Consider the following 26630-nt stretch of genomic DNA (forward strand, 5'->3'; position numbering starts at 1 on the left):
GAATCGATTTGCACCGGTTCAAGGAGCTCTCCGACTCCATCAGCGTTGATGATCCATGAGATCGATCCGACTGTGAAGATCTAGCCAAGCTATGGGAGGGACGAAGAGCCTGCGGAAAAAGCCATCTTGTTCGACATGGAAATAGCACGCAAGACCCTACCTAGCGCGCCAACTATCGACAGAATATCGTCGGCAGTCCTCCGAGGGGTATCCCACGAAGGTAGATTGATCGGTAGAGAAGCGTGAGATCAAGAACAAGAAGGCAACAGAGACACACGAGTTAGACAGGTTCAGGCCGTCAGTATAACGTAACACCCTACTCCTGTGGTCTGTTGGTTTGTATTAGCTATCGTATGATATTGCGTGAGTTTGGAGGGGGTCCCTGCCCGTCTTATATAGTCCGGGGAGCAGGGTTACAAGTCGATTAGATATGAGAGATAGCCGAAAAGTAATAACTGATTACAGAAATCTTGGGATCATACATATCCTAACAGATCTCGTAGTATCTTCCAGATGTCTTGCGGGGGACGCCGAGTAGAGTTGTGCCCCGCAAGGCTTCGTCTTGTGGGCTAGGCCGCCCCTGAGGGCGCAGCCCATGTGGTCTGCCGTGGGTATCCGGGATCTTACTCCCCACAATCGATGATTCATCTCAGCACATATTTTATCAAGAACAACATAGAAAATCCCAACACGATAATGATGAAGATTAGTAACAGTAAATCCGTCACGCCTTGAACGACCTCTCACTGGTATTTCCTCGGCCATATGGAATAGGAATACCATTCAAATAACAAAATTGTCTTGCCTCATCAAATAGGTTATCTCAGCCACTTTCTCTCATGGTGTTAAACTAAGCTTTGACATCATGGATAAGCTACAACTGAATTATATAAGTGCAATCAGATTAATAGAAAAAGGGAATGGCTGAATAAGAAAAGCAATATTGTAAGAAAGGGAACAACTGAATAAGAACTAACCTCAAGAGCATTAACAATATTGAGACCTTTTGTTTCTAAGGCACGTGAGAGCTCATTTGTGATGCCAAGAACCTTTAACATAAGCACCATAATAAAAACAGATTCAAAGCACTCCATTTTCTGTATCAAACCAGCTGCTTGATTTGGCACTCGTCCATCTTCATGAACTATTTGAAGGACCTTTATCACTGAGTCCCACATTTGGGACAAGCAAACCAAAGTATCATGATGTGAACCCCATCTAGTATCCCCAGGCCTAGCAAGGACAGTTTCTTGATTCAAGCCTCTTCCTGTAGATACCTCACCAGTTTCAATACGCCGCAGAGTATTTTGACGCTGGTTTTCAATTAGTTTGTCCCTTCTCTTGCAAGATGTACTTGTGGTGGTCACAATCAAAGATATATACTCAAAGAAATCATTGACAGAAGAGCAACAATTCGCAATAGAAACAACCACCAGCTGTAACTGATGGGCAAAACAGTGGACATAGAATGCATATGGGTTTTCATCTAGATTTTTTTTTTACAGTCCATTAAATTCACCTCTCATATTAGAAACCCCATCATATCCTTGCCCTCGTATCCGAGAAATTGATAGCTTGTTCCTATCAAGGACAGCAAGCAATGCTTCCTTCAATGTATCGGTTGTAGTCTCTTTGACATGTACAAGAGCAAGAAACCTTTCAACAACAATCCCTTTAGAATTCACATACCTGCAGTAGTGCACCAATAACAGCCATTTGCTCTTTTACTGATATATCACGTGATTCATCAATGAGAACAGAGAATGGCCTATTACCAATCTCTTCCATAATTGCTTCAGTTATTTCTTCTGCACAACACCTTGCAAGATCCTTTTGGATATCTGGGGAAGTCATCTTACAATTTAAGCCACCTCGATCATAGGCATTCCTGACTTCTTCATTGTTGTCTTTTAGAAAATCAATCAACTCTCGAAGATTGCCTTTGTTCAAAGAGGAAGAAGATTCATCATGCCCACGAAAAGCTAGGCCTTGCTTTAAGAGATATCTTGAACATCGTAAAGTAGAAGTTAAACGAGTTTGGTATAATTCCTCCGATTGTTTGCTAGCTTTATTTAATACTCTCTGCACACTCTGTCTTTGATTTTTGAAGTCACCATATTGCTGAACACACTTGTTGTGAGCACTACTACCTACACCACCAACATGTTCAGGTAATGCTTTGTATGCATGTTTCCAATCTCTCCAACCAGTTTTGTTAAATACATCATAACCAAAATGTTGTGCCCTCCCCGGCTGCTTGAAAAGGAAGCAATAAAAGCAATAACCAACATCTTTGGATTCACTATATTCTAACCAATTATATTTCTTATACCAACCCACAGAAAAGCCCCTTGAACCTGGATCTTTCAATATATTTGTTGGTTGTGATGGACCTTTCAATATGTATGCTCTCCTAACTTGGTCTTGAATTTCAGGTGCATACTCATATATTTGTTTTCTAAGAGCTGGATCACATACGATTTCATTAGGATCAAACTCACAGGTGAAATTGTCCATGTTTGGTTCTGGTTCCGGATGACCTGGAGCTTCATGTGGCTCTTCTATATTTGGGTGTCTTTCAGGTTCATTACTTCCACCAGCATCAGGGCAGTTCCTTCTATCAACCAAAAAACGCCTCATCCCTAAATAAAAAAATGTAAGAAATATACATTCGTAAGGGCAAGGTCCATAGATTATCCATCAAATTTCGCCTCTGCATATTAGATAACTCATAACTGAAATTAGTGAAATTACCCGGTTGGCTCAGCCTCCTCCTCTCTGCTATTTGCAATTTTTGCTGTCCAATACAGCAGGGTAGCAGGCGGCGCTTGTGCCTTGTCCGCGGCTGCCTCCAGTCGCCGGCTCTGCCTCGCCAGACTCCGACCACCGGCCACCGCCAATCGTAGTTGCTGTCACTAGAAGCAGTAGCAAGGGGAGGTCAATTGGTCAAATCCATCAGCTTCGTTTGGGGTTCGGGATTGGAAAAGAGGAAGGACAGAGAGATAATGAAGGAGGATTGGGGCTTACCTGGGATCCGATTGGGGTTGAGGTTGGCGCATAGAGCATTGCTTCGACCACCCCGCCATGGAGTAATGGCGCCTCCTCAGTACCGCGTGTCCGTCGCCGCTGCCCTTGAGCGCTCGCGCTGCGTGACGCTTTGGAGCCGAAGCCGCGGCGGCGCCCCTCAGCGGTAGGCTTTTCCTCTGTACTAGGCCTTTGGGCCTAAAGGGCAAGTAGAGGGGGATCCCGGCCAGCGGCCCAGGGTGGCCGGGCCTTGGCTCCACCAGTGTCTCAAATAGTAACTTTTAACAATACTATCTCTGTAAAAAAAATGCAATTCTACGTGCATTCTTGATTAACATGTCAATTGATATTTTTTATATATAGTTAATTAAATTCAAAATATTTTAATTTGGTACTAAGTTAAAATTATATTCTTTAATGGATAGAGGGAGTATGCATTAGCACGTGTCACGTGGGTGCGCGGGACTTGCTTTTGTCATGGCCACCTCACGTCAACAGTACGGGCGTATTGGCCTATTTTGCCATGAGCACGCCAAGGCCTCACCAAAGATTTAGGGCCCGTTTGGACGATGCAATTTTTAAAAACTGTAGTATCATAAAATTGTGGTTTTATAAGCTAAAGAGACACAAAAATATGGTTTAGAAAAAAAGAGGACATGAGTGGAGTTTCTAAAAACTCCAAAAAGACTACAGTTTTAACAAAACCATGGTTTTAGAGACTACAAGATTTGTTACATCCAAACACCCAGTAGCTTTTAAAAACCAAAGTATTTTAAAAAATCATAATATTTCTCCAATACTTTAAAAATACTTTGTATCGAACACGCATAAATTTGTATAGCGCTAGAACCGTTGGCGTAGAACTGCCTGTTCCAGAAAAACCGGACGGAACCTAAGAGTAATGGTCGAGTCGTCAAGTCTAGGCACTACGAGAGCTACAATTTTGGATCTCTAATAACAAAATTCATGGCATCCTCGTGTTGACATGTCGTTTCTTTGCATGTCCGTCTCACACCAAAACTAACCATAATAGGCTAATAACAATTGACTTACAAATGCTAAAGGGCATGCAGCTTAGTGGTAAATTACAAGAGCACCAGTAGCATGTTCAATCATTGGTTCGACTTCCCGTGGGAGCGAATATTTCAGGCGTTGTGCTTTCAGGAGAAAGCGACGTTCTCACCCATCGACAGCGAAGCGTCTGTGGTGACTTTGTCAATGTCGAAGATCTACCAACGCATGTCGGGGACCAATATTAGGATACCCAAAGAGGAGGAGCTAATGACCGTCAACTCTGATTCATCCGCACGGTCAAGAGCGCGATTACACTGTTTGCCGGGTCACTTCTCGTCCTGTCACCGAGACCGTGGGCCCTGTCTAGCCTGACCCTCGAAGGTTGGCTCCGCCACGTCCAACGAGTGTGGGCAGACTCCGCCTCGCCCGACCCCCGAGGGCAGGTTCCGCCTCGCCCGACGTCCGAGGGCAGACTCCGCCTCGCCCGACGTCTGGGGGCAGGCTCCGCCTCGCCCGACGTTTGAGGGATGGCACCGCCTCTCCCAAGGTCTGAGGGATGGCTTCGCCTCTCCCGAGGTCCGAGGGATGGCTCCGCCTCGCCCGAGGTCAGAGGGCCGGCTCCGCGCTCGCCCGAGGTCTGAGGGATGGCTCCGCCTCGCCCGACGTCTGAAGGCTGACTCGTCTGTGCGCTGCTCCTTCATAACTACGCGCGTAGATAAAGCGGGACGCTCAAGTCAAACCGCAATACCGAGGACCATACCCTGCATGCCTGAAGGAAAGTACCATCAAGATATGACAAGACGGGCGCTTTAAGCCCTTCCAGGCATGTTAGAGCCTGAATAGTGTTGTGGGCGCCGACATTTGTCTTACAGTATTGTAGGCACCGCCCTTTGGCCCCGGACACGGATCCTGACGAAAGCTCACGACAACTACTACGGTCCAGGAAGAAACTCACATCATCTACAGTAACGGACATATGGTCATCGCGTCGACTGCTCCCTGTATGGCCGGTGATCAGCACCCTGGTCCGCCGCACCACTCGCCGGGCCAGGATGGGACATGACAACTTGCTGACGATACCAGTAAGGAACATCATCAGTGGACAGACACTCGGCATAGCCCTGGTAGTATCAGCAGACAGGCGCCCAGCAAGGGACAGTCCCTGCCACCTTCTGCAATGTCAGCGGGATCCGCATAGAAGAAAAAGAAGACCCGACATCCTAGGCGAACTTCCTTGGCCTCTGGTTTTTCTCTTTTTCTCCTATGTGTAATCCCTGCTCTCCCTTGGCCTATAAAAGGGAAAGCAGGGCACCCCACTAAGGGGACGAATTGATTTCACACAACGCACCACACAGCTAAGCAGCATCGAAGCTCATAGCACCCGTTCCACCTTTCCATCAGAGACTTGGGACCTGTCCCTCTCTCGCCCATTTGTACCCCCTACTACGCACTTTTCAGTGCAAATAACACAAGTAGCAACCACGAACTGGACATAGGGACATTCTGCCCGAACCAGTATAAACCTTGTGTCTTTTTAGCACACCATCCGGGCCGAACGCGCAATAATACAAATTTACTCGTTGGTGTTTATTCGAAACACCGATAGTTGGCATGCCAGGTAGGGGCCTTTGCGCGTTCCGACATTAACATCAGGCCGCGGATGGCTAGCCATGATATCATCTGGGTCCTTGGCGCACACGTGTGCTTCAGAGACCTCGATTTCATCGTCACGGCGGAGGGAGAACTGGCGCGGGCACCCATCGCCGATCAAACTTTTCACTCCGCTAGCCTCGACGCGCTCACCAAGATGTTCCCGTTCGGTCTCCGCAACGCCGCAGAGACCGTCAGCCACCTTGTGGCGCAACGCATGGATCCATTCCCTGTGAACGACGAGTTCATGGGGATGATCAAACACGTCGTGGAATCTTTCCACGACCTCCTTGCAGAGGAGCCGGGATCACCCTCTAGCTCTGACTCCAGTAGGAGAAGCCATCACCCGTCCCGTGAATGCTTCATGGCGAATACCTCTGAGGGACACGTCGAAAGCACTCTCGGGGAGGAGGCAACCCCTACGAATGACCTCGGCGACGAAACCGAGGGAGAGGCGGCGGCCCCACCTCGCATGCCGGTGGAGCAGCTGAAAGCCCGACACCGAGAGCTCTATGAAGCGCGACTCTAGCTCGAGCAGGAATGCGTAGAGCTCGATGGGGAGATCAAGCGCCATGGAGACGGTGGGCGCGCATGCGCCATGGCCCGCGATGTGAACCGGAGGATCATCGCCAACGATGAAGCCCTCCCTCGCTTCGTTTGGGCAAGCCAGAACATCACCGCTACGGCGGCCTTGCTCCATGGTCTTCTAGAGGCAGCAACGCCAGAGGATCGTTGGGTCCACCCTGAGATTCGCACGCTGCTCGAGCGTGCGGCGGCGCAGCAGGCCGAAAGCTCGTTGTCTTGGCGACGTGAGCTCGATGCCAGCTAGCGCACGCCCTCGGAGCGCCCCGGTAGGGACGTGTCGGTCCACCAGGAGCCACAAGAAAGTAGGCAGCACACCGTGGTCCTGGTGCGTCAGTGTCTCGGCCACAACCGCGACATGCGCAACACCCTCGACGCCCGTAGACATGGCTACGACGACTCGAGGGAGGGAGCCAGATGCGGCTATCACCCTCGCCGTGGCGAATGCTACGACAGCGGCGAGGACCAAAGCCCGAGCCCCGGCCTGCCAGGGCCTCTGGTCTTCGATCGACACATCCTCAATGCTACCTTCCCGCCAAGGTACCGACCACCTACCAATATCCCGAAGTACTCTGGGGAAACAAACCCCGGACTATGGCTCGAAGACTATCAGTTTGCCTGCCAAGCCGGTGGTGCGGATAATGATGACTTCATTATCCGCAACCTTCCATTGTTCTTAGCCAATTCGACAAGAACCTGGTTGGAACATCTTCCATCCAACAGAATCCTAAGTTGGGTGGATCTGAAGGAGATCTTCGTCGGAAACTTCCAAGGCACGTACAAGCGCCCTGGAAACCCGTGGGACCTCAAGAACTGTCGGTAGAAGGCCGGAGAAACCCTCCGCGGGTACATCCGGCGCTTCTCCCGGCAATGCAATGAACTTCCTAACGTCGCCGACATCGACGTTATTGGAGCTTTCCTGTCTGGGACTACTTGCGAGTCTCTAGTTCATAAGCTAGGACGTAAGGGCCCACGAACCACCAAGGAGCTCCTAGACATCGCCACCAGCCATGCCTCAGGCGAAGAAGCGATCGGAGCGATCTTTGATCGCCTCAATGGCAAGGCGAGGCGGGACGAGGACGCTGGCAAAGGCGCCTCCAATCATACCACCGAAAAGAAAAACAAGAAGCAACAGCGGGAGGGCTCGCTCGTGGCCACCGCTGACCGCAAGGGTGGTCGGAAGCCTGTGGAGGGCACTCCGAACCACTTCAAAAAACTACTCGAGGGGCCATGCCCGAACCATGCCTTCCCCGTCAAGCATCTGTACAGGGACTGCAGCCTCATAAGGCGATTCTTGTCTAGAGGCTCTAACAAGGGGGAGCACGGGAAGGATCCCGAGCCAACCCCGGATGACATCGAGGGGAAGGAAGGCGACTTCCTGATGCCAGACAGTTGCCTCATGATCTTCGGAGGGTCGGCGGCCTATGACTCCAAGCACCGCCAAAAGGTCGTGCATCGCGAGGTCTATATGACCAAACCGGCCACACCTACTTTCCTCCGATGGTCGGAGTCCGCCATAACCTTCGATCGCACCGACCACCCGGAGAGCGTCCCCACGACCAGGGAGATATCCGCTCATCATCGACCCAATCGTCCATACGAAGCGGCTCACCAAGGTACTGATGGATGGGGGCAGCGGCCTCAACATCATGTACGCCGAGACGCTCGACACAATGGGCATTGGCCGAGCGCGTATCCGGCCAACCGGAGCACCTTTCCATGGTATCGTGCCTAGAAAGCTGGCCATGCCACTTGGGCAGATCAAATTGCCCGTCACCTTTGGGGGTTTGTCCAACTATAGGACTGAGGCCCTCACCTTTGAAGTGGTTGGGTTCCACGGAACTTACCACGCCATCCTAGGACGACCATGTTACGTGAAGTTCATGGCCATCCCCAACTACACCTACCTCAAACTAAAGATGCCAGGCCTAGGAGGGGTCATCACCGTCGGCACATCCTTCCAGCGCGCCTATGAGTGCAAGGTCGAGTGCTGTGATCACTCCGCAGCAATTGCCGCCTCTGAAGAGCTCGCGGACATCAGGAAAGAGGTCACCAAAGAAGCGCCCGATCCCAAGAGGTCGACTAGGTCCTTCGAGCCAGCGGAAGGCTCTAAGGAAGTACTCATAGACCCTAGGAGCGCTGAGGGCAAAACAGTGCGCATTGGCACCACGCTTTCCTCTAAATAGGAAAACACGCTCATCAACTTCCTCCGCGCGAACAAAGACATCTTCACGTGGAAACCCTCGAACATGCCAGGCATTCCGAGGGAGGTCACCGAGCATGCCTTGAAGATTCGCCCAGGCTCTAAGCCAGTGAAACAACGCCTGCGTCACTTCGACGAGGGGAAACACAGGGCCATCGACGAGGAGATCGCAAAACTGTCGGTGGCTGGATTCATCAAGGAAGTGTACCACCCAGAGTGGTTAGCCAATCCCATTCTTGTACGAAAGAAGAGTGGGGAATGGAGGATGTGTGCTGATTACACAGGTCTCAACAAGGCATGCCCAAAGGATCTGTTTCCTTTGCTGCGCATAGACCAAATAGTCGACTCTACCTCAGGGTGCGAAACCCTCTGCTTCCTTGATGCGTACTCCGGGTACCATCAAATCATGATGAAAGAGTCCGACCAGCTCGTGACGTCGTTCATCACCCCCTTCGGATTGTTCTGCTACGTCACAATGCCGTTTGGGCTGAAGAACGCTAGAGCTACATACCAGCGATGTATGCTCAAGTGTTTCGGGGACCTCATCAGGCGGACCGTTGAGGCCTGCGTAGATGACATCATGGTTAAGTCCAAATGGGCCGACCACCTCGTAGCCGATCTAGAGCAAACCTTTGCAAGACTCCGAGCAAACGGCATCAAACTCATTCCCGAGAAGTGTGTTTTTGGGGTCCCGAGGGGCATACTGCTCGGCTTCATCGTCTCTGAGCGTGGCATCGAAGCTAACCAGGAGAAAATCTCGGCCATCACAAGGATGGGCCCAATCCAGAACATAAAGGGGGTTCAGCGGGTTATAGGGTGCCTCGCCGCGCTCAGCCGCATCATCTCATGCCTCGGCAAACGAGGTCTCCCCCTTTACCGACTTCTGAAGAAAGCTGACCACTTTGAATGGACATCCGAGGCCCAGGAGGCGCTTGACATGGTCAAGCAGCTTATGACGAAGGCCCCGATCCTAGTTCCTCCTACCGATGGAGAACCCCTTCTACTCTACATAGCGGCCACCACGCAAGTGGTTAGTGCCGCCCTGGTAGTAGAGCGGGAAGAAGAGGGGCATGCCCTCAAAGTACAGCGCCCTGTGTACTTCATCATGAGGTTCTATCTGACTCAAAGACCTAATACCCCCAAATCCAGAAGCTCCTGTATGCCGTCCTCATCACCAAGAGGAAGCTATGCCACTACTTCGAGTCACACCCAGTGACAGTCGTGACGTCCTTCCCCCTCGGCGAGGTTGTCCAAAATCAAGATGCCATAGGAAGAACCACAAAATGGGCACTTGAGCTGATGGGTCAAGGCATCACTTATGCCACCCGAACTGCCATCAAGTCCTAGGTGTTAGCTGATTTCGTCGCGGAATGGACCGAGGTCCAAATGCCACCAGCGGTCGTCAATCAAGAGTACTAGACGATGTACTTCGATAGATCGCTGATGAAGAAGGGCGCCAGCGCAGGGCTGGTCTTCGTGTCACCCCTCGAGATACGCATGAGGTACATGGTTCGTCTCCATTTCCCCTCCTCCAACAATGTGGCCGAATATGAGGGGCTCATCAACGACCTACGCATCGCCATCGAGTTAGGCATCTGACGCCTCGATGTTCGAGGAGATTCCTAGCTGGTCGTCGACCAAGTCATGAAGGAATCGAGCTGCCATGACACCAAGATGGCTGCATACTGCCGAGAAGTCCGACGGCTAGAAGACATGTTCGACGGCCTCGAACTCAATCACATCCCAAGGCGCCTCAACGAGGCGGCCGACGCACTTGCGAAGGCGGCATTCGCCCGAGAGCCAGTGCCAACGGGTGTCTTCGCTAGTGACCAACACAAGCCATCGGTTCGCTATGAGGAGTCGGAACAGGCCAATGATGGTCCACCCGATCCAGGCTCGAGGGCTGACCCACCGTCGGTTCCGTCCGGCCCTGAGGTCATGGAACTTGAAGAAGATCCAGCGACAGAGCCCGACCCTCTGGTCGACTGGAGAATGCTCTACCTTAGTTACCTGCTCCATGATTCACTGCTAACGGACAAGGCGAAGGCTCGAAGGCTCGCACGCACCGGGATCCTACAGCGCTGCATCCACATTGAGCAGGGGAAGCGCTTGCTGAGCGATATCCATGGTGGGGTCTATGGTCACCACGCCACGCCTAGAACCCTGGTTGGAAATGCGTTCCGACAGGGCTTCTACTGGCCCACTATGGTAGCCGACGCCGAGCAGATCATACGCACCTGCAAAGGGTGCCAGTACTACGCTCGGCAAACTCACCTCCTGGCCCAAGCGCTCTAGATGATCCCCATCACGTGGGCGTTCACGGTCTAGGGGATCGATCTAGTTGGACCTCTCAAGAAGGCACCCAGAGGATACACCCACTTGCTTGTCACCATAGACAAGTTCACAAAGTGGATAAAAGCTCAGCCGATCTCCGCGATCAAATCCGAGCAAGCAGTACTATTCTTCCTCGACATCGTCCATCGTTTTGGAGTACCGAACTCCATCATCATGGACAATGGCACACAGTTCACTAGAAAGAAGTTCCTTTGGTTCTATGATGAATACCACATCCGGGTCGATTGGGCCACCGTCGCACACCCCCAAATGAATGGGCAGGCAAACACACAAACGGCATGGTCCTATAGGGTCTCAAGCCTAGGATCTTTAACCGGTTGAACAAATTCGGCGCACGATGGGTCACCGAGCACCCCATGGCACTCTGGAGCCTGAGGACAACTCCTAGTCGAGCCACTGGCTACACGCCCTTCTTCATGGTCTACGGATCCGAGGCTGTCCTCCCAACCGACCTTGACTATGGAGCGCCGAGGATCAAGGCGTACGACGAACAGGGAGCCAAGGTGTCTCTCAAAGATGCCATGGACCAGCTGGATGAAGCCCGCGATTTTGCCCTCCTCCGCTCGGACAAGTACCAACAGGCATTGCGATGGTACCACAGCAGACGAGTGCGGGGCCAAGCCTTCAACATCGGGGACCCGGTCCTCCACCTCGTACAGAGCAACAAGGATTGCCACAAGCTCTCCCCGCCATGGGAGGGACCATACGTAGTTGCATAGGTGCTCCGTCCAAGCGCCTACAAACTCAAGAACATAGACAGCGAAATCTTCACCAATGCCTGGAACATTGAGCAGCTATGTCACTTTTACCCCTAAATAAACGCATACTTACTCTTATCAGTTTTGTTATCGAAATCCCCGATCTTTCGTGACGTCTGACCCCTGCAATGGCGAGGGGTCAGATCTCACTCGAGGGCTGATGTGAGCTCATTTATTTGGCAAACATTCTCTACTCATTTATCTCACGTTAATTCCTAAGGGCTAGGTTTGTGGGAACAATTCATGAGTATAACTGGTAGGACTGCAGGAAACCTACGCCCCGACGGCTACAGTCCCTTTGCTCACCAGCGTGATCAGGATTGGCTCACCCGCACTCTGAGCTTTTACGACCTTAACCACGGAAAGGGTCAGGATGCGCTAAACCTTTTTACACAAAAAGGGGAGAAGAAATAAGAAGTTGTTTGTTGTAACAAAATTTGAAAGCTTGTCCATTTGTTACATGTTTCGCCGCCTGGCTTCCCTACTTAACTATTACATTTACTAACTACTTCTACTCTAAATACTACTATGGCCGCTCGACGACATCGGCTGACAACTCGACCGGCGAAAATAAGGGTTGCTCGCCCACCGATGGGGCGATGTTCGGTTCGGACAGAGCCTCCAACCCGGTCTCCACTCCATCCACAGGTGGGGTGACAACCTCTTAATGCATGCCTTCATGGGCATCATCCAAGAGCGTTTACTACCACCAAACATAACTACTACCAGGGTTTAGACCCAACCGTCCACCAAAAGGACATAGCCTACCGAAGTATGGCCGCCATGGCTAGAGGATGTCTCTGACATCTCATCAAACTTTATGAACTGGCCGACTTGAGTAGCTACAACGGTGAAACCTCCCACCGGCGTAGTCCTGGGCGGCTTCCCCTCTGACAAGGCTCAGCTAGTGAAGTTTTGCCGGAAGAAGTCCACGTGTGGCTCCATCCCAAACTTCACGGCCCCGTCCTCCATCCGCCGCGTGCTCATGTCCACAGCACTGTCGACGGAGCTTCATCACAAGTACAACGTGTGCTCCATCCTGAGGAAGGCCTCATAGACGGCCACGAAGTCAGCAACGTGTGACACCCTAGTTAGATTGAGCTGCAGCAGCTCTAGGCCCCACTCATTGAGGAGTCCGCATAATAACTAGTGCGCGAGATATCCCACCCCGTGCTCCTGGAAGGCGAGGAAGGAGACAACCTCTTCGGCGCAAGGTCGCGGGACAGCCTCCCCTCGCGCGGGAGCCCTCTAGTGCGCCACATCCTTCGGCGGCAGCACCCCTTCTTGGTGAAGGTGGCCAGCGCCGACTCATCCACCTAGGATGGCCTCTAGATCAACATCGTGCCCCGGATTCATGAAACAGATCTATGAGTTCCACTCTCCCTCACTTTACCCTCTCCCTTCCTCTATTTAAAGAGGAGACGCAGCAGTTGGAGAAAGGCGAAGGGATAGGGGGCAAAAAACCGTTTCTCTCTTCCCCTATTCAATGCAGATGAGTCAGTGGGAGAAGGGCGAAGGGATAGGGGCAAAAACCCCTCTCTCTTCCCCAATTCAATGCGGACGAGAAGGCGACGGGATGCGTCCCGATTGATAGGACGCACCCTGCCCGACGAGACATCACCTGGTTAGGCGGGACATGGCCTAGGCATGGCCCACAACTACTTCACTCTGGGCGCAGGAAACAAGGCACAACTATGTGTAGGTGGCCCTCCACCTTCCTAGGCAGGACCTGCAAGGGCCCAACGATGGAACCTCCATCAAGGGGAGACCAACGGGCCTCCTAAGTCGATCGAACGGCTCAGGCGAACGCCGAGCGACAGGGTTAAGGAACCAAACGTTCACCGAAAGATAAGCACCCTTACTTACTTACTTTACATATCAATATCACTACCGAGTCTCTGACCCCAGCAACGGCAGGGGGGCAGACATCGCTCGGGGGCTGGCAAGAGGGTCTACTCGCTAGACGTCCTCTTCGCTCAACCCCTCCTTATGATTAAAAACTAGAGGCATGGTGTGCGGTTGTGAACTTTGAGTAAAACTGGTCAAACCACTAAACCCTATGCCCCAGCGGCTACGGCGTTTTTGTTCACCCCAAGCTTTAGCATCCACCTTCTTGAGAAGGGTTTAGAGGGGTCTACCTATGGAATCTCCTTCAAAGAGAAGCTGTCAGGTCGCCCAAGTCGATCAAACGGCTCATATCACTGCCGAGAGACAGAGACGAAAAATTGGGATGCTCATGCAGGTTACACCGGCCCCGTCACAAACATCGGACCCGAACCCCGCACGGACATGTCCGGTAGGAGCACCCCATCACTCATGCCACCGAGGTAACATTATCGACCCCCGCCTTCGTTTCCATTATATTATTCATTCATCTCATACATCCAAGTATGGCATATGCGATTGCCGCATCAAAACGCTTCACGTCGCGTCACGAAGCGGTGGTCGCCTCATTCGATATGAGCGGCAGCTGACCGAGGTTCAAAGGTTGGCTGTGAAGGGCTTGAGGCCACCTCATGTCAAACAGAGCTAGGGAGAGAAACTGAGATGAGCCCCAGCGGCCTTGCCCGACCCCGCTCAGAAGCGGGCAGGAACATCTCGACCTCTCTCGTTCGATTCTAACCTCGAGCCAAGCCCACAGAATCTCCATCGAGGACAAGCCAACGGGCCACCCGAGCCTATCGAACGGCTCAGGCATTTGCCGGGAGGCGGGTTAAGAAGTAGTGGGATGCCATATGAGGGCTCTGCCGACCCTATCAGTGGATGATGGACCCAGATTCCACTCGAACGTACCTGTTAGCGAGCTCACCGAGCATGACACTCGAGCCGTCGAGGCAAGTATTGTTAGCTCAGCCCCTCTAGTTGCGAAAACCGAGGACAGGGTGATGCATGAGACATGGCCGACCCCTACCGAACCCCATGGGGCTCAGGGGCTCAAGCCACCCGATCCTAGATCGAGAGACCGAGGTTCGAAGGCTGGCCCATGGAGGGCCTAGTTCGCCTCGCGTCGAACAAGAGCTAGGGGGGAAAACACAGATGAGCCCCAGTGGCCTTTGCCTATCCCACCTAGAAGTGGACAAGGTCATCTCAACCTTCTAGTTCGATCCAGCCTCTAGCTGAGCCCATAGAGTCCCCATTGAGGGGGAATCTGTTGGAAGGTAGGTTAAGGAGCAATGGAATGTCACACTAGGGCTTTGCCGACCCCGTCACAAGCGATGGGACCGGATTCCATTCGAACATCCCCGTTAGCAAGCTCATCAGGCGCGTCACTCGAGCCATCGAGGCAAGTGATGTCACCTCAACCCCTCCGGTCGTGAAAACCATGGACGGGGCAACAGTCACAAAAGCAAGCCAACCCTTGACCAAATCCCCACCACATGGGGGCTCAGGCAAGGTTGGAATTGCAAGGAGACCGAACACATGGTCGCAGAATGATAACAAAGATTCTAGGAAGGGGGTACGTGCGAAATACAAGAGATGCATTCTCCTAAGTTTTGCTATCCTCCCCTTGAATTTCAGTGACTTCTGACCCCAGGAAAGGCAAGGGGTCGGACCTCACTCGGAGGCTGAAAAAGGCATAAGTATACCTTTTCTGAACCAGTCGCTGCATTAGACCTCTTCTTCACACTAAGCCTAGTGGCAAGGTTTGCGGGAAACAAATAGTTGATCATGTCTAGACTACAAAACACCTACGCCTCGGCGGCTACGGTGCCTTTTGCTCACCAGCATGGTCAAAGTTCTCCCCTTACACCTCGGGGCCTATGGTCTTAACGATTGGAAGGGTCGGAATATTCGAGCCTTCTCTTTTCGCACACAAAAAGGGAAAGGAAAAAATTCAATCAAACAAAACATAATAATGAAGTTACAAATTCATTCTTGTGATACTTAAGGATCGGCAATTGTCTGCAGAGTACAAATGATGTTCATCCAAGATCACCCAACCTAGTTGACTAATTATCCCCTCCAGGGGAGAACTATCTCTTCAACTTTGTCCGCCAGGTTCCGCACAATAGGAGCCACCACCTTCTCTATTTCATCCAGCTCGGAGGCTTCGTAGCCAGGCTCGAAGCCAAGGCTCATTGTCTCCAAGTCGATACTCTCAGCATAGTGGGAGCGGGCTACGGCGAAAGCTTGGGTGATCCCAGAGCAAAGAGCTTCCCTCTCAAGCTGGCGCACCCACACCGTGATATCAGCGGCGTGAGCCATGAGAGAGCTAGTCCCCTCCGCCTGCACCACTTGTAGGTCATCGCAGACCACCTCGACGGTAGCGTGCAGGAGATCATGCTCATCGCTCTCGGCCTGAAGGATCCCCCGCACCTCGGCAAGCTCCATGACCAGCTCGGCGGAGACGCTCTCGGCCTCCAGCCTTCGAGCCACCGTGTTTCCAAGATCAGCCCGGAGGGAGCTGACCCCCTGCCGTGCCTCGTCGCACTCTCGGACGGCCTGGTTGCACTCCTCGCGGACCGCGCTGTGTTCCGAGTGAAGTCTCTTCGTAGTCTGGCACAGCTCGTCATGCTCCTTGTGTAGCCGGGCGACCACCTTGGTGTCCAGGTTCGCCCTCTACTGAAGGGCCGCAAGCCTCTGCTCAGCTCCCTGCTTCAGATCCCGCTCCCTCTTGGCCTCAGCCAAGAGGTCGATGACCCACTAGCGGGCCTCGGCATCCCTCTGGAGCAGCTCGTCCCACTCCTTCCGGACTCTGGCAGCCTCCTCCACATCCCGCTGCGCCCTCTTCGATAGTTCCTCAAAAGACTTCTCGGCATCCTCCACATCCCGGCGAGCCTCGGCCTTCCGCCGTCGAAGATTGTCTGCCTCCACGGTGAGGGGAGTCAACTCATCCACCCTCTGTTAGAGATGGGCAGTCACGTCCCTATGCAGCCATGCCTCATCGATGAGGCGGTCCCAGTCCGACTTATGTTCGCAAAGGAACCGGGATTTCTCCAAGCTGCGAGCAATAAGAGACTAAAAAAGACGATGGTCAGAACACAAAAATAGATGAAGAAAGAAGAGGGCGAGAGGCAAGATTAAGTGAATACCTAGCCAGTGGGAATGATGACACTGTGTAGGGCACCCCTGGCCTGGTTCAGAGCTTCTAGCGTGGCCGTCATCCCCTCGTTGAGACTCTCCTGCTCTATGCCCTCGGTGGCATCGTCGAGGGTGAAGAATTCCGACGACGGGTCCTACGGACTCACCCACCGGAGCAGGGACTCATCCTATGTAGGCGGGTGGCTGCCCTCTGATGTCAGGGCTAGGGACAATTCCCTGCCGGTCCCCTCGGTGACCACCGTGGTGTCTGGGGATCCCTCGGCCACAACCCCCTCCGTCCTGCCCACGACGGGCGCAGTCTCTTGGGCCCCCGGTAGCATGGGTTGCGCCGCTGCCTTGGGCACCGACACCGCAGCATCTGGCTGCAACCCATCTGTCATAGCCACCATCACCTCCGCCTCCATCGGCGGGACCTCGTCCGGCTACGCCGCACCCGCCATGGTCGACGCAACGAGCGCGGTCGGTAGCTCTAACGTCGGTAGCGGAATCACCTCCGTCGCTGGTTGCTCGGCGACCTCCGAGGGTGCTCCTTCAGCCCCAGCGTCCGCTTGACCTACCGAGGACACGAGCACCATCGCGGGAGGCGCCTAACCGGCTGACGAGGTAGTAACCGACGTCTCCTGCCTCAACCGAATGGCGACACTCTTCTTAGGCACCAGCGCCAAGGAGGTGCCCCATCTCAAGACTCTGCAAGAGATAAAAGGCATAAGTCACACTACAAAATAGAGCAAAACAGAGAAAACAGAGGAGTTGGTGACTTACTTCGGCACTGTTGGGCGGTGGAGGCATTTTGGGGATGAACCCCTAGGTCCCTGCTCCGCCTCCTCGGAACGAGGCTGTTTTGTGCCCGCCCCCTGCTCTCGGGCTGAGGGGCTCGACTCCCTTGCATCCAGCGGTAGAGCGATAGAACCGCTCCCCTCCCTCGGCACCTCGGGCACGGCGGTGGATCCGCTCGCCCCCGCTGGCTCTTGGGGCACGACGGCAGATCCGCCCGCCCCGTTGGTCCTTGAGGCGCGGTAGTAGGGCCGACCCCCTCTGTTGGCACCCCGGGCGCGGCAGCCGAACCACCCACCTCTGCTGGTTCTAAGGACGGGTCGAAAGTTCAATTGAAAAGGAGGTACGGTGAAAGAAAACTTACAAAGTCGATGTACCTCGGTTCCGGCCGCATTGGGGGATGCCCCGGCACCGGATACACAAAATCAAGAACAGCGCCGGCACCGTCCCAAGAAGGCTCCATCGCCTCCTTGATGCGCTGCGACACTTCGGAGGGGGAGAGCGCTCCCTCGGCGAGTGCTGTCCTATCGAGTGACGCCTCAGGCACCATCATGTGTAGGTGCAGCGCGTGCCTCATTAGTGGCACCACCCTCCTCATGTGGTAGGCGCCGATGATCCCTGACCCCTTCATGCCCCTCTCCTTTAGGATTCAGATGGCGGCGAGATGGTCCTGGGTCCTCTTCTTTTCTTTCTCCGGCACTCCCCACTTCCTCCACGAGTCTGAGACCTCTTCGATGAGGTGTCCGGTGAACTCTGGCAAGGGGGCAGCTGCATCGTTCCTGACATAGAACCAATGCGAATGCCACCCCATGCTAGAGGTTGACAGACGCATCGGCGGGTACTCGTTGACCCAGTTGTTGCGGAGCTAGATGCCAGCGCATCCCATCGGCATGCTCAGCTCCTGCTTCTTCTCTCGCTTCTTCAGGAGGGTGACGGCAAAAAGTACCGCCATAGGTTGAAGTGGGGACTAATCCCCAAGAACCCCTCACACAGGGCGACAAACGCCGTAATGTGCTGGATCCCATTGGGAGTAAGGTGCTGCAGCTCCACCTGGTAGTAATGCAGCAACTCCCGAAGGAACTTGTGGATAGGGGTGGTGAATCCCCGCTCGTGGAAGTGAACGAAGGACACAACGTAGCTGAAACAACCCCGATTTCCGCGAAGGGAAATCCACAGAGTCAAAGTGTAATAAGACCATTGTAGATCATATTACCCAAATTCCAGTCGAATATCACATCCATACAACGATAATATCAGAGTACAAATAGTGCGGAATTACATAAATTATTACATCGCCGCATCGGCAGAATCAAAAGTAGCATTCATTCAGAACAGCTTGAAGATAAGATCGCCAAACTTGAGCGTAGGAACGAACCCCTCAACCGTCAAACTCCTTGGAGCTATACTCCTCAGCAGAACCTGTGTGCCAAAATTTATCAGTACGATTTGTACTGGCCACTCCCAACCCTATGAGCATTGCTTTGTGGAAATTGGATGCAAGTTGGATATATTCAAAAGAAACCTATAAGGCTGGGGTTTCCTATATATTTAGCATCTCAACTATATAATTGTATAGTCAAGTTTTAACACCATTACCACACTCATTCCACCCCATTCCCATTCCAGAGCCAGGTTTCGATCCTGGGATCGATATACCATCATCTCCACACCATCACCTTACCACAACCATATCATCACTTAGTCGACAGGCCAACTCCCTCTCGGCACTGTCTCAAGGCCCGTAGCCCCTGGCTACGACCGAACACTCACTCACAGGGGGAGAAAAGGACTCATCTCACTATCTAGTTTAAGTGAATCCCAGGAAAGGTCCATAGCCGACAAGTCGGCACATGTATCGATCGATCAACCATACACTCTACAGAGGTTTTACATAACCACAAGATCCGCCTTCCTCGCTAACCGTCGTCAACTGGGCTGATTCCGGCTGCTTGCTAGCCTAGGATAATGCCATTCTACCATTCAGCCCTGGTACACCCCAAGTCTGGTCTGGGGTGGCTGAAACTGTGAGTCATGAGCCGGGTCCACAAGGTCTCCATGAAGTCTCAGAAGGGTGTGGGGGAAATCCTCCGCGCCCCGTACCTCCTTACACTGTTCGCTATCCACCTAGCAGTAGTGGCAATATCCTACCAAGTAGTCCGGCCGTCCCGTACCATATAGGGCGAGTGGTACGTAAGGCTTCCTAGTGAATCTGAGTACTAGTAAGTCCTTAGGGATGACCAAGCTAGAATGTCTTCATCAGGGTTTCCATTTACCGTGCCACCATAGCACCTCCACCCTGGGCTCCTCCCATCACAGGTTCACACCCAGGGCCACCTCATATACCATTTACCCACCACAGGTATCCATTCTAGGGGTGCCCAGGTAGCACCCCACGGCAAGACTTGCCCCAGGCTCGTCGTATACTCCAACTTGGTCGACACAACCCTCACCCTCCACGCACCCAAGTCACACACGCAACACTCTCCCCATAGTCCAGATAACACCAGTTTCCACCACGCATCAATGTAGTGCAAGCGTAGTAGAAGTAATAAGCTATGAAATATAGTAGCAAGCGTGTGACTAGCCTAACAGCTAGGTGAGTAGGGGCAAGGTTGCGTCAAGGTAAAGGCCATCAAGAAGCATACTACCATGCAAGTCCTATCATAGTGTGAATATAATAATAAAGTAAAGCACTAGCAGTTCTATATTAGCCATGCGTAATAGGTGCTACGAAGTTGGGTGGGATGTGGCACCTTCAGTGTAGTCGTCTCCGTACTCCTCACAGTACTCACGATCCTCGTCTGTCTGGTTCTCCTCCGAGTCTGCAAACGATCGCATTACAGTCGCGTTAGCGACGTCTATAGAATGGCACAAAGAAGCAATGAAAATTCAAAAGAGTCAAATGCACTCAAACATGGGTTCATTGTGTAGAGCTTGATTTTAGATGAATTTTGGTCCTGGTTTCATATCTTTCTGAGGTCGTATGAATTAGTTATGAATTTACGAAGTTTAAATCTATTTCTGAAAATGGAAAAGGCTGAATTAATCCTGGGCTGACACGTGTCACGCTGTGACTGGTCCACGTGGCTTGCTGTCGTCAGCATGACGTCATCGTCACGGTTCCGACCTAACAGGTGGGGTCCAGCTGACATCAGCGTGATGTCATCAACGTCGTCAGTTCCGACAGGTGGGTCCAGGGGCTCTTGGGTCACTGACATGTGGGTCCAGTCAAGGTCAACGTCAGTCAACGGCGAGTCAACGGTCAACGGTCTACGGTGAACGGTCAGGGTCACTGACGTGTGGGGCCAGGGCTGCTGATGTCAGCGTGACGTCAGCATGACGTCACTTCGGCCGTGCTGCTACTGACAGGTGAGTCCCGCGTGACGTCATCATGACGTCAGCATCTGATGTGTGGGTCCAGAGTGTCTGTGCCACTGACATGTGGGGCCAGGTCAACGGTCAGCGTTGATCGGTCAACGGTCAATATGGGCCGGGTCTCGGCTGGGCCTGGACGGGGCTGGATCTGGGCTGGGCTTGGCCCGCCACGTGGCATTCTGTGGCGCTGCCACGTCACGGCCATGGGCCTCTACTGGGCTTCGTCCACAGTGCTGGCTCACGGTGCGTGGTTCATGGTGGACGCAGGTTCACGGTCCATGGACCTAAGATAGAGTCCATGGTGGACCGAGTCCTCCCTTCATCTCCTCCGTTGCGGTCTTCGTGAACCGGGTGTACGCGTGTGTGGCCAGCGAGGGGAAATTTCCCCTGCTTCCTCCCGGCGTGTTCCCGCCGGTGGCTAGCCTCATCGGCGAGCCTTGCCATGGGCGCTGGCGTCCAATTGAGGAGGGGAAAAGTTCCCCTACACCATGGAGACTGCGATGGTAGGGTCGGGGCATCGGCTAAGGATTCCTAAGGCCTTAGCCACGGTGATCGGCGGCTCGGCGGTGCTCGCCGGTGGCGAGGTCGTGCGTGTGGGATCCCTGGAGGCTCGGCGGGGTGGCTAAGAGCTTCTGTGGGTCTATGGAAGCACGGTGAGGGCGTCCAGGGCTCAAGGCGGGGCTCGGGTTCTCCTATGGCCGATGAGGGCTCCTCGGCTGCCATGGCGACATGGTGACGGCCGCGAGGCACGCGGGTGCACTATGGGGCTCCAGCGGGGTGGTCACGGCAAGCGTGTGAGTTACTCGTGGCTCCAGCGAACAAAGCAGGCAAGTCAAGGAGGCGCCAGGAGCTCCCAGCGGTACTGGCCACGGTGGTCTGGTGCTCGGGCCGGTGGTGGCGGTGCTCTGGCCGGTGGTCTGGTGCTCGGGCCGGTGGTCTGGTGCTTTGGTTGGTGGTCTGGTGGTCTGGCCAGTGGTCTGCGGCTAACTATCGTCGATTTGATCCACACGGCTATCTTCCGATCATCATGGTGATGCTCTACGGCTACGTTCTAGTCTAGAGAGGTGGTCAGGTGTGCCGGTGGTGGCTGCGCCATGGCGACGGCGTTGTGAGCGCGGCGTGCGTGTGCTCGGCTACGGCGTCCATGGGGCTAGGAGGGGTCTCAGCAGTGAGAGGTTCACCGTGGGTGTCGTAGACGATAGGATGGCAGTGCAGTGGTGATTCATGGCCGTGTAGCTCCGGAGGCAGTGCCGTGTCGTGTCGTCTGCTCCGGCTCTGGTGATCTCCCGGTCCTCCTCCCGGCAGCGGCTCCGCCCTCTTTGTTCTTCTCCTCCCCTCGGCCCTCGTGCTGGGTGGTCTAGTGGATGGCCACAAGTGGCGGCGGGGCATGGAAGGGCGCTAGGGCAACCGAGGGCCGTGGCTTTATAGTCGGAGCTCCGAGCTCCAATGGCGGACGTCTGGGGATTGCGCCGAGCGCATCGAGCGGCATCGCGGGGCGTGGGTGGTTAGCGCGGAGATTGCGTGGGTGCGGCGCAAGGGGGACAGGGCCATGCCCCGGGCGTGACCCCCTGGCCCGCCCCTACCAGCGCTGTCGGGCGCCGGTCGTGTAGGCGGTTGAGGCGTGGGTGAGGAAGACGACGCTGTGGATGGGTGTGCGGCTGACACGCGGGGTCCAGCGGGCAGCGGCTGCGGGCGAAGCAAAAGGGGCGCACGGGTGAGCAGCGCGCGGCTGACGTGCAGGGCCAAGTGGCAGCGGCAGCTGGCGGGGCTAACGGGCGCTCGGGCGAGCGGCATCCTGGGCCGGCTTGCTGGGCCGCGTGCGCACGCGCTGGGGCTGGCTGGGCCGCGAAGCCGAGCGAGCCGAGGCAGCTTGCAAGGCCTTCCTTTTCTTTTCTTTTTCCTTTTTTAGTTTTTCATTTCTTCTCTTTTGTTTGAATTCAAATTTGGTTTTGGTATTTGAATTCAAAAATTGGTGCACCAAATTCATTGGAGTTTCAGATATGAGGCCCACAACATTCTTATATAAATATTAGGAATTTATTTAGCTATTTTGTATAACACAAATAGGTGTAGCTTTGTTATACAAAAGTAGAAATAGTTCTCTTCTTAATCTTTTATTCCTTGATTTGATTAATTAGTTGCTTTATGGATTATTACTTTAAAGGAGTTGATAAGCATAACATAAAGCAAATGGAAATCCAAATCATAATTTGTTTTAGCAATGTATGCAATACTTTATTTGTTATCATTTAAATAAACACAATTAACAAATGATATGCCATGCTTATGTGTTGACTTGGGTTGAGGTTAGACCTAATGCATCTCTTAGGTTGGGTTTCTATACATGACACTCATCATCACATGGAAGTTTTGAGAAAAAATTTTGTAGTTGGTTTTTTGGTGTGTGGATTTTTTGGTTGTTACAGTCCTACCCCCTTAACAGAATCTCGTCCCTGAGATTAAAGTGTAACGTACTCTTCAAAGAGATAAGGATATTGTAGCCGGAGGTCAGACCCTTTCTCCCACGTTGCTTCTCTCTCAGTGTGGTTGCTCCATTGGATCTTGCACATAGGAATAGTCTTGCTTCGGGTCTCTTTGGTATCTCTGCCCAAAATTCTGATAGGATGTTCTTTATACTCGAGTGTATCTTGAATGTCAAGTGTATCAGTTGGAACCACTTCATCGGGCACTCTCAAACACTTGCGTAGCTGTGAGACATGGAATATGGGATGTACACCCGCCAATTCCTCGGGTAGCTCAAGTTTGTAAGCGAGTTTTCCAATCCTCTTGTAAATCTTGTAAGGGCCAACAAATCTAGGGGCAAGCTTTCCTTTTACATGGAATCTGACAGTTCCACGTAGTGGGGATGCCTTGAGATAGACGAAATCTCCCACATTGAACTCAAGTTCTCTTCTTCTTTTATCAGCATAGCTCTTGTATCGACTTTGAGCAATTCTCAAATTCTCCTTCACTTGAGCAACTCCTTCTTCGGCATCTTGAATCTTAGCGGAGTCAAAGAACGATTTTTCCCCTAGTTGAGACCACATCAAAGGTGTCTTACAAGGTCTGCCATACAGAGCTTCAAACGGCGACATCTTGATACTGGCTTGGTAGCTGTTGTTGTAAGAGAACTCTGCATAGGGTAGGCATTTCTCCCAATCAGAGCCATAATTCAGTACACTAGCGCAAAGCATGTCTTCCAAGATCTGATTTACTCGTTCAGTCTGTCCATCTATCTGTGGGTGATAAGCGGTACTGAAATCAAGTTTGGTCCTGATGGACTTATGCAGAGCTTCCCAGAATCGGGACACAAATTGAGGACCACGATCAGATACAATACTAGAGGGAGCTCCATGCAGTCTGAGAATATGCTCAATATATAGATCTGCTAATTTTCCTGCATTGGTCTTGGTCTTAACTGGCACAAAGTGAGCAATCTTGGTCAAACGATCAACAATCACCCAGATGGAATCATTGCCTTTCTGTGAACGGGGCAATCCAACTATGAAATCCATGGATATGCTCTCCCATTTCCACTCGGGAACGTCAAGAGGTTTTAGCAATCCTGCAGGCCTTTGATGTTCAGCCTTGACTCTATTACAGGTGTCACATCGTGCCACATGTCCTGCAATGTCCGTCTTCATGCCTTTCCACCAAAAGTGTTTCTTCAAGTCTTGATACATTTTTGAACCTCCAGGGTGAATACAGTACTTAGAATCATGAGCTTCTGATAGAATTTCCTCTCATAGTGCTGGATCAGAAGGTACACAAATTCTATCCTTGAACCAGATGGTTCCTTGTTCATCTTCTTGGTGGTTGGTCTTGCAGCCTAGTTTCATCAGACCACGGAGATATTCGATCTCTTCACAATTTTTCTGAGCTTGACGGATGCGATCTGTGAGGTCATACTGTATGCGGAGCTCATTCAACAAGTCAAGCGGTAGTATCTCAAGTTGGAAATCATCAATCTCTTCCTTGAGTTCAGGTGGTATGGATTCGGTGATCAAAATGTGACAGTAGCTCTTGCGACAGAGAGCATCTGCGACTACATTAGCTTTTCCCGGATGATAGTGAATTTCCAGGTCATAGTCCTTGATCAACTCTAGCCATCGGCGTTGCCTCATATTCAGGTCTTCCTGAGTGAAAAAGTACTTCAAGCTCTTGTGATCGGTGTAGATATCACACTTGTTGCCTATCAAGTAGTGCCTCTAGATTTTCAAGGCATGCACAACTGCTACTAACTCAAGATCATGAGTAGGGTATCGGTTCTCGTGTTCTTTCAACTGTCGAGAAGCATAAGCTATTACTTTTCCATCTTGCATCAATACACAGCCAAGTCCTTGACGGGATGCATCACAATAGACCACAAAATCTTTGCTGATATCAGGCAATGCTAGCACAGGAGTTGTGGTAAGCTTCAATTTCAATTCCTAGAAGCTTTGTTCGCACTTGGGCATCCATTCAAACTCCTTAGTCTTCTTTAGAAGGTTGGTCATTGGACGAGCTATCTTGGAAAAGTTCTCGATGAATCGGCGGTAATATCCAGCCAATCCTAAGAAACTTCTGACTTCAGTCATGTTACGAGGTTGATCCCACTCTTTCATAGCTTCAATCTTGGCTGGGTCGACTGCGACACCTTCAGCTGATAGTACATGGCCTAGGAAGGCAACTTCCTGTAGCCAAAACTCACATTTGCTGAACTTTGCGTAGAGCTGATGTTGGGCTAGTTTCTCAAGCACAGTTCTTAGATGATGTTCATGTTCTTCAGCGGTGGGTGAATAGACAAGGATGTCGTCAATGAATACTACCACGAACTTATCCAGTTCATCCATGAAAACCTTATTCATCATGTTCATTAAGTATGTGGGAGCATTCGTGAGTCCAAAGGACACCACAGTGAACTCGAACTGCCCATACCTAGTCACAAAAGTTGTCTTCGGGATGTCACTCTCTCGAATCTTCATCTGATGATAGCCAGATCTAAGATCAATCTTGGAGAAATACTTGGCACCTCTGAGCTGGTCAAGCAGATCATCAATTCTTGGTAGAGGGTACTTGTTCTTGATGGTAACTGCGTTCAAGTTCCGGTAGTCAATGCACATTCTCATTGAGCCATCCTTCTTCTTAACAAACAGAACAGGAGATCCCTAGGGTGAAGCACTGGGTATGATATATCCCTTCGAGATGAGCTCATCAAGCTATTTCTTGAGCTCGGCCAGTTCATCAACTGACATGCGATAGGGTCTCTTGGCAATGGGTCCTGTTCGCGGCAAAAGATCAATGATGAACTCTACATCACGGTCTGGTGGCATACTCAGTAATTCTTCAGGGAATACATTGGGATAGTCTCTGACCACAGGCACATCATGAACTGTCTTCTCCTCTTGTTGTGATTCTGAACTTGCTTTAAGGGCACATAGGATAGAGGTGGACTTTCCAGACTGGGGTTCACATCTAATAACTTGGCCTGATGGATGGGTCACTTGGACGTATCTAGGTGAACATGATATGATACCTCGGTGAATGGTTAACCAATCCATACCTAAGATGACATCTAGGTTAGTGGAAGGTAACAGGGTTAGGTCGGCTTTAAAGATAAGACCCTCAATGGTAAGACTCACTCCCTTACAGATGTGGGTGCACTTTAGGTCTCCTAAAGGTGAGCTGGTGATGATAGGCTTTCCACGTGGGGTTACAGGCAGGTCATGCTCTCGTGCAAACTTGGATGATATGTAAGAACAAGTTGCTCCAGAGTCAAATAGAACTGATGCAGTATTGCCATTAACTAAAAACATACCGTACACAACATCAGGGGCAGTCTGTGCTTCCTCGGCGTCCAGATGGTTGAGACG

The 26630-nt window shown here is 52.1% G+C and overlaps 4 protein-coding genes and 1 pseudogene across 4 annotated transcripts; 3 read left to right on the forward strand and 2 right to left on the reverse strand.

The window, feature by feature from the left end:
* Positions 1 to 874: 874 nt before the first annotated feature.
* On the reverse strand, positions 875 to 3086 carry LOC136489373 (uncharacterized; annotated as a pseudogene).
* Positions 3087 to 7892: 4806 nt separating this feature from the next.
* Positions 7893 to 8456, forward strand: LOC136489374 (uncharacterized). The gene has a single exon (XM_066486029.1). It carries the CDS (start codon positions 7893 to 7895, stop codon positions 8454 to 8456), a length of 564 nt encoding a protein of 187 aa, XP_066342126.1.
* Positions 8457 to 10147: 1691 nt separating this feature from the next.
* Positions 10148 to 10768, forward strand: LOC136489375 (uncharacterized). Its single transcript, XM_066486030.1, has one exon. It carries the CDS (start codon positions 10148 to 10150, stop codon positions 10766 to 10768), a length of 621 nt encoding a protein of 206 aa, XP_066342127.1.
* Positions 10769 to 11184: 416 nt separating this feature from the next.
* LOC136489377 (uncharacterized) lies at positions 11185 to 11547 on the forward strand. Its single transcript, XM_066486031.1, has one exon. The coding sequence runs from the start codon at positions 11185 to 11187 to the stop codon at positions 11545 to 11547; it is 363 nt and encodes a 120-aa protein (XP_066342128.1).
* Positions 11548 to 15540: 3993 nt separating this feature from the next.
* LOC136489378 (uncharacterized) lies at positions 15541 to 17033 on the reverse strand. Its single transcript, XM_066486032.1, has 3 exons — positions 16869 to 17033; positions 16232 to 16428; positions 15541 to 16054 (listed from the first exon to the last, which is right to left on the reverse strand). Exons 1-3 carry the CDS (start codon positions 17031 to 17033, stop codon positions 15541 to 15543), a joined length of 876 nt encoding a protein of 291 aa, XP_066342129.1.
* Between the last annotated feature and the right edge of the window lie 9597 nt (positions 17034 to 26630).

Source organism: Miscanthus floridulus, chromosome 10, assembly GCF_019320115.1.
Source record: "Miscanthus floridulus cultivar M001 chromosome 10, ASM1932011v1, whole genome shotgun sequence".
Lineage (NCBI taxonomy): Eukaryota > Viridiplantae > Streptophyta > Magnoliopsida > Poales > Poaceae > Miscanthus > Miscanthus floridulus.